The sequence below is a fragment of the Solenopsis invicta genome, chromosome 12 (assembly GCF_016802725.1).
Source record: "Solenopsis invicta isolate M01_SB chromosome 12, UNIL_Sinv_3.0, whole genome shotgun sequence".
NCBI lineage: Eukaryota > Metazoa > Arthropoda > Insecta > Hymenoptera > Formicidae > Solenopsis > Solenopsis invicta.
In genome coordinates this window covers 1,550,004-1,565,366 of record NC_052675.1, presented here as the reverse complement: position 1 = coordinate 1,565,366, position 15,363 = coordinate 1,550,004, and the positions used below count along the sequence as shown (strand labels likewise).

Here is a 15,363-nt window from a genome sequence, read left to right as displayed (position 1 = left end):
AGAGATATAGTATGTAATTTTTATTTATTTTATTAACTTTTTCAATCAGTTTCGACAAGATTTACAATAGGAATAATAACAAATGTCTTGTTATCAATATAGAGTATAAGAATACATTTCCGTAATAAATTCTCTGGTAAACAGCACATTTTGTTCTCAGTTAACATGACTACTGTAGAAAATGAATTAGAAGAAATTGCTCCATGTGTACAAAGTATTTCGTTCAATACTTCAAACACTTTTCCTATAATAACACATTGTTTAATTTGACTGTTTGCGGTTGTAACAGTTAGAATGTTGCATATGTCAATTATCTTATCTCTAGTTTGGACAGTACTGTTATGTCTTCTTTTCAGTTGTCTATCACTGCAATGATACAATATGTTTTTATAAATGAAACGATCGTAGCTGCACGCATTAGTCATAATTTCTTCTCCTAAAACTTCTGTTATTAAATGTTACTCTATAACAGATAATTCCACTTGTTGAGCACATCCACAAATTTTTAAAAGCCCAAAATGAAGATACTTATCAATATTTGAGTCCCCAAACATTTTATTAAACAGTGATTTTCTTGATACACTGCAATTTTGTTGAAGAAAAATAGTACTGTTCTTAATGTTTTGCAACCTTAAATAAGATTTACAAATTTGTTGAGGAACGCTCTGAGAATTGTGAAACATTGTAGTTAAAATACCATTGTAATGCTCAAACGGAAACGCCGACCAAGCCCATAAAGCACCAAACTGTTTTACACTATCTGGGATATAAAGGAGAAGATGAATGTTGTATTTCATATACTCCTTTCCGTATAGAGTTTCAGTATCTTCAATAAATTGTTGCAAAGCTCGTTTAGCAGACCTGAATTCCTGAATACTAAATCTGTCCTTTAGGATAGTATAAATACTAAAAACTAAAAGCAGCCAGTGTTTGTAATAACGTAAAGATAATATATCTTTCAAACATACAAGCGAGTAATAAAGTAAGTGGTGTTTCCACTGAGATGCTTTCCACAATCCGAAGTTTTCAATAGAGTCAGTAGTTCTAGAAATTTCGTGACAAGGCATAATTTTCTTCAATTTTTGATCATACAAATTAACTCTTGTTCCTATGTACCACGGTTTCTGAAAATTCTTTGAATCAAACCACATAGTGGCAAATGTTTTGCAAACACCTAGCAATACACAGTGTATATATTCGGGCGGAAAGGAATATATAATATTGAACAAAGGTATAAACATTGTTAGTGAAAAACCTTTAACTCCAAACACTCGCCGTTTTTCAGTAATTGCTTTTTCTACATGTTTTTCATGTTTTTTTTTCGATCTCTTAATTCCTATTCCGCCGCAAAAGACACGTGCATGGCCTTTCCCAACTCGCATTCTCTCTCCTTTATTAAAACACAAGCTACATCCAAATTTCCCATTATATTGGGAAATATACTGAACGACTGGTCTAGCAACAGAATCGATTGGGGAAAGAAGAGTGTGCACTTTTATTGTTATACCATCTATTTGTCTAGATGGAGTAAAAGTAATACCGTTATAGTGTAAATCTTTTAAATCGTTTACAAATGGCTTTAGGAACAACTGCATGTTTGGTTTCACCGTTCCGTACCATAATCTACATAAAATAATAGAGTTTCATCTGTCATGGTACGGTAACTCATTAATTGCAACTTGAATAGGCCACATAGATACTTTAGAAGATTTAAACACTTGTACCCCATCTGTATTCCATTGAAGTGTGATATCGAGATCGGAAATTTTATTTTTACGCTGTAATGATTTGTACACACTTCCACTACAAATATCTGATATGTAATTAGTGTCATTCGTTCTCTGAAACTTATTATAATAACTACTAACTACATTACTTAATTGTTCTTTAAGTGGAAGTTGTATAAAAAAATTTCCATCGTGTTGCAATACTTTCTGGTTGTACTTTTTACGGCAATCGGGACATTTTGTATTTATGTTTTTCCCAACAAAATCGAATAAAGTGAAACAATTAATGCAGTAGAAATGTGTTACAATGTTAGCAGTTTTTGGAAATTTGTTTAAAAAGAGATATTTCGATTTGTGCACTATCGTAGGAAGATGACAGTTAATGAGAGATAAAAGATCTTCTAATCCGACATCAGTGATGTTGTGACGAATTATAAAACTCATAATGAGCAATTCACTTTCTTCTAATGTTAAGCTGCAAGATTCGTATAGTGGAGCACCTCGTTCCTGAGAATAATGATTGTTTAAAAATTACACAATGTTCTAACGACATAATTAAAGTTAATATTTTACTTGCATATTACTTTTTGTTAAACATTTCTAAAAGTAATGTATATTAAAAATCAAATACTTAATACATAAAAATAACTACATGATGATATGTTGTTAATTCGGAATGTTATAAACTGTCACAGTTTTAAAATCATTACTTACTTGATGGTTATCATATGGTATTTCATCATCAAAACCATATTCGTTGTTGTCGTGTTCTGGAGGATTTTCATTTTCTTTATTGTTTTCTGACTGATTATTTTCCACTGTTAGATTTTCATTATTTTCCTCTCTGTCTGAACCAGTATTATCCTGTGAATGATTTTTTTTTTTTTTTTTGAATAAATGATGCATGATGTAAGCATTTCTAAATTTGATCCCAAAAAGAACAAAATATTTTTTAATTTAAGTTTAAGTCTTATTTGAAATCGCTTAAGCATTTAATTAGAGCATGTTTTCCTAAATACTAATAAATGTTAACATATATTAAAAATAAGAATATACTTCTTACATTATCTTCAGCACATTCGCTCATTGCACTCTGACCTGTTTCATAAACATTATGTAGGATGTTAAAATGTTAGCTAAGGAAAAAGAGTGAGAATGAGAGTATGAGAGTGAGAGAGAGAGAGAGAGAGAGAGAGAGAGAGAGAGAGAGAGAGAGAGAGAGAGAGAGAGAGAGAGAGAGAGCGAAAGAACATGTGTCGTAGAAGAAAAGCGTCGTTTGACGAAAAGGATTGCCATTGTTCGAAACATGTGTTGTTTTATGGTAGCGTCATAAAACACACAATCAATTGTATTCAAAGCGCGTAAATGTAACATCTGCGAATGGATGCACGTATGTATCAGGTAAAAGGGGTAAAGGCGAGTAGGCAGAACAAGCCAAAGGCAGAAGATTTGGAGCGGTCAGAGAGAAACGATCCTACGAGTCAAGAGAGCGTTCTGTAGACACTCAACGAAATATACATATTATACTTATTATCTAAAAGCCCTTAATTGATCCCACAATTATGTTGTTCACTAATAATTTCATCACCGATAACATCCATATTACTAGAACCTTGATAACTACTTCCAGATTGTATTTCCTGTATAAAAATAGTAACACATAGAAACTTCAACAATTACTTTTACAGCATTTTTTGTTTATAACAACTATTTCAAAATTAATGATAATTTTGTTTTGAATTAATTTTTTAAAATAATGAATAAATGTTTATAAAAGAATATTCTTAATTTTTTGATAATAAATAAATGTTTATGACAGAAGAAACATGATAAAAGTAATGAAAATGCGATTTAATACTTACATTTGCGTTTTGAACTTCATCAACAAGTAATTGTCTACCTTTTTTAAGACGTGAGAAATAAGTTGATTTAGGAATTCCATTCTCCATATACTTTTTATAAGGATCCCTTATTTTCATATTTCACATGTAAGGCAAGATCATACGATCTTATTTTTACAATTACATAAAGTAATTATTAATTCCACTTAATGACTGTAAACACAAGGTGATGTCAAATCCGGAAATTCTCTTAAATACAAATATTAGATTATATTCACAATAACAAACCTAACCTAACCGAACACGTTCCATACAAGCTATTGCGTGCATTCAGTACGCAATTACAATCGCTCAGGCTGCTCTCGGAAACATCACCAGAGTGCCCTCGTGTATCATCTTATCCTTGTTTAACATTCGGTGAACAACAAGGATAAAATGATACATGGCACTCGGGTGATGTTTCCGAACACAGCCTTACTGTGCTCAGTGAGCCCTTGCATCTGATTGGTATACACCCACCAATCAGACACAAGGAAACGAGTCACATGACGTAGGCTGATGGCAGAGAACGAGACGTAAGCGCGCGCTTTATATCTCGAGTTGTCTGCTATATTAGCCGTACTTAATAACTTCCTTCGGTCAAAAACAGACTTCGCAATATTACGTGAATAATAGAATAAAGTGAACGTGTTTTATGTTCTCGATCCAAAGTAATTTATATTTTGTGATTAAATCAAAATGAGTTATAAGTGGAATATAAGTGACGAGAAGTGCATATTAGTGCAATTCTCGAATGAAAACAATGAACTCGGGATTGGCTTCCAAGATTGGTTGCAATGTAAAAATGATGAAATAAATGCAGATACCATACAAAGTTTAATTGATAATGAATCCGAAACTACAATACTTTGGCCAAGGTGCGACGTAGGGCCTGCGAATATTACGAAAAAAAGAACCAAAGACTGCGAGTGGAATAAAGTTGTCGTTAAGATACTTGCATCTGGTCGTAAGTAATTTAAAAATTACATTAAAACTGTTTTGTAACATACGATGAAATATTACGTCATTAATAATATTCAGATAAATACGAACATTTAAATTAATTTTAGCATGGACTGTCATGTGTGAGAATCAAAACTCACTGATAAAGTATGGTATTATCAATCCTACCAGACAGGATCGACGAAATTTAGCAAAAAAACAGCATGACGAGGATAGTGATAATATAAAACAAGCAGCGACAAAAAAGGTGATATTTAGTAAGAAATAAATCGATACAATATTTTATCTTTTTATCTTTTTATATTGTAGGTAAAAACATAACCTTTAACCAGAATTTTTTGTATAAATTTATTTTGGGATTGTTAAATTTTAGTTCTGAGTAACTTTTCGCATTAATTTTTAAATAATTATATGTTGATTGCTTTTTTAGACGTTAACATCTGCTCCAAAAAATAAAAAAAATGTCTAGTAATGTTGATAAGTCTGCTACATTTTTCGCTGAATATAAATCACAGCAGCCGAAGGTAAATGTTATTACCTATTATAACACTTGTTGATGACAAAGGTTCAATCTTTTTACGAATAATGTTTTAGATTTATGTTTTAAATATTTCTATATTTAAAAAAAGTTAGAAATTTCGTACAAAGAAAAAAAACATTTTATTAACGTTAAATGTAATATTGTATCATAATTGGGCTAACATTATATTTTTAAGTTCTACAATTATTTTGTATTTATCTATAGTTTATTTTTAAAATCGTATTCACTAGTTAACATTTACTTTTATTCGTAGTATGATACTATAGAAGAATCAGAAGAAGAATCAGAAGAAGAATCAGAAGAAGAATCAGAAGAAGAATCAGTCGGTGACAGTTCAGATGATAATTTCAACATGTCAAAAAAATCGAAAAATGCACTGTTAGAGAAAATCAGTGATTTAACTTATCAAAATAAGAAGTTAAAAGAAGAAAATGTTAATTTACTCGCTCTGCAAAGTATGTTATTTTTACTTAGAAATAATAAAAATTACATTCCTCATTAACAGTTATTTTTCAAATTATAAAGTAGTAATTATTGAATTTCTTAAAATATGAAGTATTTAATTTGTGTAAAAAATAATGTGAGTATATATTTTACTTTTATTTTGGGCTAAAATAGAATTTATATACACGTTTCAGACGTATCAAAAATTGATTCAATAATTACAAGAGTTTTGAAAAATGTAAAAACAGTGGATGATATTACTTCAAAACTTGCAGATAATACATTGGCTCAAGTATGTCAAAAAATTTTAAGAATTTATTATGCTTTACAATAAAAGGATTGTTTTAATAATTTATTAATAATATTAAAAATTGTAGATGAGGGCAAACGTTGATGAAAAGTCAAACGTGCGACACAAACAAAGCTCCAGTACCTTTTCATTTGGAATAAAGGAAATTAAGACTGAATTACTAGATATTGCACAGGACGAAACAGAAACTAACTAAGGTAATATATAAGGTAATATATAATGTACTTAAATTTTTTAAGACAGTTATTTTTTTCTGTATTATTAATAATAATTATTATTTATAAAGGCTGTTGAATGTAACAAAGAAAACATTTTTTCTGCTAGCGGATCTAGAGAATATAAAAACGAAACAAAATCCGTACTACAGCTAGAGGTGCTGTACAATTTTACTGAATCGCATACATACACAAATTTTTATGGAAATTTTAATATGTCACATGAATAATATTATTTTTATGCACAGAGTGACAAAGTTCAATTGGCTGAAGGTGTTTTCATCGATAAGTATGCGTTGAAAAATAGTGATCACAGCAGCGTAAAAAAATTAACAAATTACTTGTTATTACATGTCTTTGGTTCCGAAACATTAGCTGCTAGCAGTGTTACTGGTAAACTACCAAATTTATATTCTAAATTACCTGAAGTTTAGAAGCCTAAGGTAAAACCGATGTTAGATCCTCGTAAACTGAATGCTTGTAAAGGTTAGTTAATATAAATCTTGTTATGCAATATCACCACGATTAATTATATGTTATATTTTACTTTGAAATATTTTTAAAGGTTATATCTGTATGTTACAGATTATGTCTTGGAACGATTTCCTAACGAAAAAAATGCAGAAAAAGAATTTTACAACGCAGCCAAACGCAAATGCAACAATGCAGTTCGTCGTGTAGTGAAAACTATCCCAGCTCCCTAGATTCTGCCAAAGAATGTGTACTTTACGGATGTTTTTTTTTATGACTATACCAATAACCGTTACTTGCAGATTTTATAACATTGTTAAATTGAAGTTATAAAGAGATTATTTTACATATTTTAGAATCTAGATTTTTGTAGATGAGATGGCAAAAACGTAAAAGATTATTTTGTTTTAAAATGTAAAACAGTTGCAAAAATGCAGTTCGTCGTGTGAAAACTATCCCAGTTTTCTAGATTTTGCCAAAGAATATGTACTTTATGGATATTTTTATTTTATAAAACTATATACCAAAAACCGATATTTGCAGACATTATAACATTGTTAAATTGAAATTATAAAGAGATTATTTTTTATGTTATAGAATTTAGATTTTTGTAGATGAGGGCAAAAAAGTAAAAGATTGTTTTGTTCTAAAATGTAAAACAGTTCTATGTTATAAAGATACAATATAATAAAAGAAGATAAAATGTCCTCACTTAATATTTAATGTGTACACGTTGTGTAACTGTTAATCGTTTAAACAGTTAAATAACAGATTGAAAAAACTTTATATATTTTAAAATAAAATATGTACTACTTTTAGTTTACGATATTTTAGTTTAAAAGTATTTATATTATTAATAATCACTACTTTATCTCCTGTTTCCTAGTGAACAGAACTTAAAATTTAAGATCTCTCTAATCTTGAACATTTTTACAGTTCTCTGTGTGCGTGAGGCTTATGTCAGCATAGTTTATGTGCTTGGATGATTATTGCTGCACGAATGTACTACGCTAAGAAGAACAAATAATTATATAAAAGTCAAGATGACGTCAAAATTACGTTATTTTGATATCATCTTGACTTTTTGTTCTACTTGGGTAGTACTGCGCAAGTACTGCGCCTGTACCACACGTCAGTATCCCACGAGTATTCGATAAGTACTAAAAGAGTACTGGTGGGAGTACTAGAGAAAGTGCTGGAGAAAGTACTGGAGGGAGTACTAGATGAAGTACTGGAGGGAGTACTAGATGAAGTACTGGAGGGAGTACTAACGAAGTCAGTATGGTCGAATTTAGTAGTACTTTGAGTACTTATGTCTCCAGTACTTTCACCACTTTTTCCAGTATTAAAACCAATACTACTTTTTCATAAGGGTTATTTAGTCTTGCATACATTTCAGAATATTTAAGCTGATGAAAAGAACTGTTAGCAAACCAATTTCTTGTTTCTCGTAATAAAAATTCTAATTTTGAAGGTAACTCTGTGCAAGCCTTTGCAGAACATAAATTTAACAAATAGTACGAACATTTGTTGTAAATTTGCAACTTTTTCTTTTAGTAATATGAACAAACTATGATCGAGACTATGATTGATTCCACATAGATTATTCACACCATCAGTTCCAATAGATGTAAGATGTTTTAAATCAAGTCCAACTTTAGAAATAAATGTTGTAAAGTTATTATAGAATTGACCAGCTGTTGTTGTAGCAATTTCACTAAAACCAAGAAAATTAGTAATTATATTATTAAGCTTCTTACTAAAATACCGAACGCAATAAGCTGTTACGTCCAGAGTCCTCAAGTGAGTTTCAACGTTAATTTATATTACGAGAGACTATGGAGAGGCTTAGAGAAGGACGGAATGAACCGTTGCGCGTTGGTCTCGAGCACACATGTTACAGGGCGTGTGCGTCGAGTCGAACGAAGCAAGTGAGCTCGGTTTCAAGGTCAGTGTCACAGTGTGACTCTATGACGCTTACTCGAACTCGCACGTTCGTCTGGTCCTTATTTTGTGTAAGCGAATTGAATCGCTTTTACACAGGATCGGACCTAGTGCTACCCTTTTTAAAAGTGAGGGATTGGAGGTGACTAAAATAAATTAAGTAGAATGATTAAAAATAAAAATTACATTTTATTCTAATATAGTAAAAGAGATAAAATTAAATTGATTACAGTGCTTATGAGGTAATATAAATCGGTTAGAAAAATGTAACATTTCTATTCTAATAGATAGGAGTGATTGAATAAAAGTTTTACGGTAAATTAAGGAAATCTTAATATAAAGAAAACATTTAATTATAAAAACTTACATTCTATTAAAATTGACTTATTAAGTGAACTTTATAAAAATTTACGTATGTGTGTGTGTGTGTGTGTGTGTGTGTGTGTGTGTGTGTGTGCGCGCGTGCGTGTATATTCTTTTCTAAATAAAATTTATAGAATTATTTTCATGTAACCGTGCTCTCACAAAATTATTTTAATCCAATCCCACGCCATCGGTTTCTAGTCATGCTTCCTAAATAATAATAACACTATTATATATGTAAATAATAAAATATAAATAATATTAAATAATAATTAAACTCAATTAAAAATAATCAAATATTCTAACCTAATAAAATAAACATTTTGTCCTAGACAAAATGCAGGACTGGTGACAGCAACCAATTTAAAATTTTATTCTAAAATCAAAATATAAGAACCTAAAATAAAAATAATAAGAATATCAAAACCCACCACGTCCGACCCACGCTCGGACGCAACAAACTAAATAATTACATATAAAAAATTTTTACTAGAAATTTTCTTTCGTTTTCTTCCCACTTTCTTTCTTCCTTCTTTCCTCTCTTTCTCCTTTGCGAATAAATCTTATACTCTTCTTTCCCTTTTCTTTATAAATATATCTTTCACTTTTTAAACTTTATTGAGTATAGTATATTTTATTATATATTCATATTTTTTATACAAAATATATTCTATTCTCACATATAATTCTTACAAGAGAACCTCTCTAAGTGTCACAATCCGATTTTAATGAAACTTTACATACATTTAGGTAACACAATTAGATGATTTTAGAAACTATCCGTTGCGGTTTAAATTTGGTTTCAAGGGGTAAAATCATCCCTACATTTATAGCGGTTTTCAGCTTTTTTTGTTATATCTTGGAAACTATTCGAGATATCAAAAAATGTTTTACACAAAAGATTACAATAAAATTACCTCTATTTAGTCACCTTAATCACATTTTTAAATAACAACTATTAAAATTTTTTTTAATAATTGTTTAAAAAATTATTCTACAAAAATATTATTGACGTGAATAAATAGAGATAATTTGATTGTAAAACTTTTGTATAAAACATTTTTTTATATTTTAAATGGCTATCGTGACATAGAGGGAAAAGGTGTAACAAACCGCCTTTCGACCCCCCCCGGATCGTCTATCGTCCAAGCCGTCCGGCCAAACGTCAAATATCGGCGTATAGCGTCTAGTAAACTTTTCAAGGTTCAAGCGAGCAAGCATTCGCGCTTCAAGCATCTCCACGCGCATGCGCTCTCGTTCCGTCATCGTCCGCTGCTACGCGCGCGCACGTGATCCGACCCGAGATAGTCGAGATCGAGTGGCGGGGATGCTGCCTCCGTTCCGCTTGCTCTCCGCACATCCCCTCCTTTCGACTCTCGAGTACATAAAGGCTGCGATTGCCGAAGAAATTCACCTTTTCCGCTTCTGACCGGCTTGCCGTGAAGAAGATCCCCAGGTCGAAGAAGAGATCGAGCGACTCGGTCTCCATCAAGTCACTTGACTCTCGACGCTTCCGAACTGATTCGACATATCCCGTTCCGACATCCTTGCCGCTATCACGAGCTCGAGATAACTTGGGCCCTGTCAAGTCACTTGACGTCAGGCAATCCTTATCGCATCCCGAGTCCGGCACTACCACGCGTAAAGGGGTACGGAGTTCTATGCCTCCACCAAGGCGTGGGGTGGTGCCACCCGGCGATTACACCTGCGGTATTAACTGCCTCGCGACGGGCCGCGCGCAATCGAATATCGAAACACATATACGGATCCGTGTACGCGCCGCGCTCTGCGCTATGTCGCGAAGCTATTGTGCGACGAGCCAGAATCAGGGCCGTCTTTCATATAATAGGGGCCCTAGGGCCTATACTAATTAAGGGGCACTTTTTTTAAAACATTTTTTAAAACAAGAATTAACATTTTAATAAAATAAGTATGTTAATTATTAATTTTATTTTTAATATAAACATTGCATTAAAACTGAAAGAGAATGTACACATATATTTGGCAGCTTTTTGCATCAAACATTTATTAGAGGCTTCTTTCTTGATTTTTGACGAGCAAAATCTTCAATTACTTCCTCAAAGTGCAACTCCATTAATATATCACTTTCGATACTCATCAACGATAAATATTTTAACCTTTCTTGGGTCATAGAACTCCTAATCTCATTTTTTATTCGGCTTAGTTTGGAAAAAGAGCGTTTACCACTGCAATTGGTAACCATGAGGGAAAGAAAAATTCTAAGCGATATTGCAATATTAGGAAAAGTATCTGCAACTTTGTCATTTTGCAGTAGTTTATATAATTCTGAAATTTGCATCTCTCCATTTTCATTAGTCAGCATATCGGCTTTGTGCAAATATTGAGTTAAATGTACGCATTCCAATTTAAGTTCTTCTGCGTTGACATCGTAATGATAAAATTTAGCAAATTCTTTGCAACTGATCTGCAGTTCAGGTAAATTAATAATTTTTAGACGAGAAAAATCCAAACCGTTGGTTGATTTCATTGTATGAAGCAGATCGTTTCTTTAATTGAGTGAACAACATATCAATTATTGGTAAGTAAGTCTCCACTTTGAATTTTTCTTTACCAGTAAGGCTCACATTCTCTGTTGGTCCATCAAAGGAAGTAATACGAGAGTTTCGAATTTTTGTACGCTGCGATACATCTTTGTAGTCAGGGAATTTCTCTTTAGCGGTAGATTCTTACTGGTTAAATTCATTCCTCACGTTACCAAGAAAATCAACGAGGGAAGACAACAACTTCGTTGCAATATCCATTGTTAGGATCTTTTCTTGAAGGGCAACTTGTCTTGTAATTTATTTATTACTTATCTTGTAAATTCTTGATAATATGCTGCTCCACATCTCTGTTAGAATAACAATTTCTAGTTTACTCATTTTTTTTAGATAAACTGTGAGCTTTATATCTGGTCTCTCCAGGTTGATTCATATCTTGAGCAATTATTATCAAGGCAAAATTTGTTTGTAACTTTTCTGTAAGGCGCTAACTGCGTCAGCACGAGCGGATCATTTGGTATCAGAAAGGCATTTAAGAACTTTGTTCGAACCCAAGCATCGTTTCATGATTTCCCAGCGATGTGTGGAAAAAGAAAAAAAATTGTATACTTTTTGAACAAATCCGAAAAAATTTGTAGTTTCTACAACACACCCCGCAGCATAAACGCCTACCAGATTCAAGGAATGTCCCGCACAGGGTACAAAAATGGCAAATTCATATTTCTCTTTAATTCTTGCTTGTAGACCTGAGTACTGTCCTGCCATATTCGACGCATTGTCGTAACTTTGTCCACGACAATCCTTTCAAAAATATTCCGTACTTATCCAAAATTTTTGAACTGTTTCTGATAAATATTCTGCTTTGTGCTCTTTAATAAACGCTAAAAACCTTTCAACTGGTGTTCCGTCTTTTATATATCGAACGATAAAAGTCATCTGATCTATATGGGAGTAGTCAGGAGTAGAATTGACACTAATTGAGTAATATTTTGCAGTTTTTAACTCAGTTAAAATTTTATGTAGAACTTGTTTTCCCATAGCATTGATAAATTCATTGCAAATATTAGCTGATAAATATGAAAGATTTCCTTTTCAAGCATTTCCATATTTTTTAATATGTTCTGAAAGAAAGGAATCGAATTGACTCAATAATTCTAGACATCCCAAATAATTTCCATTGCTTTGTGATTCAATGATTTGATTATTACCACGAAATGCAAGACCTCTTAAAGCCAAAAATTTGATAACACCAACGATTCTTTCCAAGACGTCCTTCCAATAGCCCATCTCTATGTTATATTGAGAACGCAAATCATTATCTACTGTACCGACATTTTTGCTTCTTACGATGTAAGTCATCATAGATTCTCTATGCACTAAACTATTCTCATGTTCCAAAATAAGTTTTTGTATATGCTTCCAATCATTACATCCACCCGATGAACTGAAACTTGCATTTGAAGAAGAGAAAAGGCAGCAGAAAAAACAATATACTGATTTTTTCAAAGAAGAATACAAGAGCCATTTTCTGTTAACTTTCTCGCCATTCTGTAGGATGCGGACGAAAGCGGACTTATTTAAATGTCTTATTTTTACTTTATTATTTACTTCTTTATAACTTCGAGCAGTCTCTAAAAAATCATTATCTTTATTATGGAAAAACTCAGGTCCTTTTTTTATCCAAAATAAACGGATTTCTTCTGTAAATGCAGTGGCCCAATCGCCGGGATTGTGTGATGTATTTTTAAGTGACGATTGGGTATGGTATATCTCAGGATTGTGTAATATCTAATAATTAAAAAATTAAACATCAAGTTAAAAAATATGATGTATAAATGTTAGTTCCAAGAATTTTTGAATTATAATAGCACGCTAATGATAATAATTAAATATCTTTTTTAAATAAATATAGCATAAAAACTGAAGTTTAACATACAGTTAATGTTCCTATATTTTTTTCCTGCTCGTTTGGAGAGCTATGATCCAATAAAGGAGAGAGGTTAGGTTCATTTTCAGGTGACGTATTTTTAAGTGAGGATTGGGTATGGTCTATCTCAGGATTGAGTAATACCTAATAATTAAAAAATTAAACATTAAGTTAAAAAATATGATGGTAGCTTCAAGAATTTTTGAATTATGGTAGCATGGTAATGATAACAATTAAATATCTCTTTTAAATAAATATAGCATAAAAACTGAAATCTAACATACAGTTAATGTTCCTGTTTTTTTTTTGCTCGTTTGGAGAACTGTGATCCAATAAAGGAGGGAGGTTAGGTTCGTTTTCAGGTACAAAAAATGAGGTTAATTTTGATAATTTGTCAATGATTTCCTTCTGACGAGCTGCTTTTTTTCTTTTCAATGAGCCGTTGGGATATGAACGTTGTGACATAATCGGTTATATAATTGACTTTTATTTCTGTGGCAAAAATCTTAAAAACTGTGACTAATATAAAACAACACTTTAAATGAAGAAATATTTTTTTTCAACGCTATGTTATTATGCATATATTTTGTGATTATTCAGCTATTCAGTACATTTGCACATTTGCATCTTACACCATATCTCTCAAACAACTTTGGAATTGTTAATTGTTATGACTAAATAGAACGAAGTCAGGAAAAACTCCGAAGTTTATAGCGATTAAGCTGCATTTACATGAGTGCGTAAATGAGATATAGGAAATCACTAGATTTTGGTGATCCATGGGAATAAACGTCACATTGTAAATGGCGCTTTAATTTTAAAATCTTAGTTTTCAACCAATAAGAATTCGATTTCAGAGAAATAGATTTTGGCTAAAACAATCTTATTAGCTGAAATAAACAAAGCATAAAAACTCTGTGTAATTCTCAAGCGGAGACATGCAGCGCAGCATGGCGCGCCGCGCGAAAACTTAAAATTCATATTAGCAATTATTTTTTATTTCATTATATTGGGAAATTTTTTCGTTTTGCTTTTACTTTTGGTTTAACAGTGGGGCCCTCTTTAACACGGAGCCCTGGGCCCGGGCCCATCGGGCCCATGCCTAAAGATGGCACTGGCCAGAATAACACGGCCGCCACCACGGAAATCCGTGACGACACAGTTCCAGAAAAAGACAAACATCTTCTCCGTCTCGCGACACTGTCACTACTGTAAATAGAATTGTAAATAGCCGTTTTCGTTTTATTTCCGTCCGCGAATATAAATTGATTGGTCTGTCCGTCCGCGCGCTTAAATTATCTTGCATCATATTTTCTTATTACGTCGTTATTATCTGTTCCACTTACTTTCTGTTTAATATCTTTTTTGTTACCGTCGTATGATTTCTTTATGTTCTCTTTTATTACACTTTTATGTCTATCGAATAAACACCTATCATATAACTAGAAAACGAGTCGAATTCCTTCGGCGAACCTTCGTGCCATCGTTCCCGTACGACCACCGCCCGTGTGCGAAGCGAGGTCGTGACAAAGCTAAAAATCGCTTTACACATGAGGACTAATTTCACTCCTTAAAACTGTATATTGGCAGCAACTAATATTTTTTAAAATCATCTAATTATGTTACCTAAATTGTATGTAAAGTTTCATTAAAATCGGAGTGTGACACTTATTCGAGAGGTTCCTTTGTTAGTAGTAAATTTTTAATAAAATTTTAATAGAACTTTTATGATACTTTGTTAAACTTTATGTTCACTTTGAGACATTTCAATCAGCAATTTTATCGAAATTTCATCAAAAATTTATTAGTTTTAATAGAATTTCATTAATTTTTAATAAGGAATATGCAATTTTTCGTTGCAATTTCATCAAAAATTTATTACAATTTCAATAAGATGTCGTTAATTTGTTATTATAGGATATTGCGATTTTCAGTTGTAATTTCATTAAAAATGCAATACTATTTTAATCAAATTTAACTTCTTTAAATAAATAAATATTAATAAATTACTTTAAAATTCTATTATATTTCCATTAACTTCTCATTAAAATCCCGG

At 31.8% G+C, this 15,363-nt stretch overlaps 1 protein-coding gene across 4 annotated transcripts; it reads right to left on the bottom strand.

Moving 5' to 3' along the window:
- Positions 1–16: 16 nt before the first annotated feature.
- Positions 17–4,064, bottom strand: LOC105207063. Of its 4 annotated transcripts, none has more exons than XM_039456012.1 (5): positions 3,857–4,064; positions 3,590–3,781; positions 2,791–3,367; positions 2,442–2,591; positions 17–2,234 (listed from the first exon to the last, which is right to left on the bottom strand). In XM_039456012.1, the coding sequence occupies exon 5, from the start codon at positions 1,593–1,595 to the stop codon at positions 459–461; it is 1,137 nt and encodes a 378-aa protein (XP_039311946.1). In that variant the 5' UTR covers positions 1,596–2,234; positions 2,442–2,591; positions 2,791–3,367; positions 3,590–3,781; positions 3,857–4,064; the 3' UTR covers positions 17–458. The 4 variants fall into 3 exon arrangements, with proteins under 4 accessions (XP_039311946.1, XP_039311948.1, XP_039311947.1 ...); XM_039456013.1 differs by having other exon boundaries at positions 2,442–3,367; XM_039456011.1 differs by having other exon boundaries at positions 2,442–3,367; positions 3,862–4,064.
- Between the last annotated feature and the right edge of the window lie 11,299 nt (positions 4,065–15,363).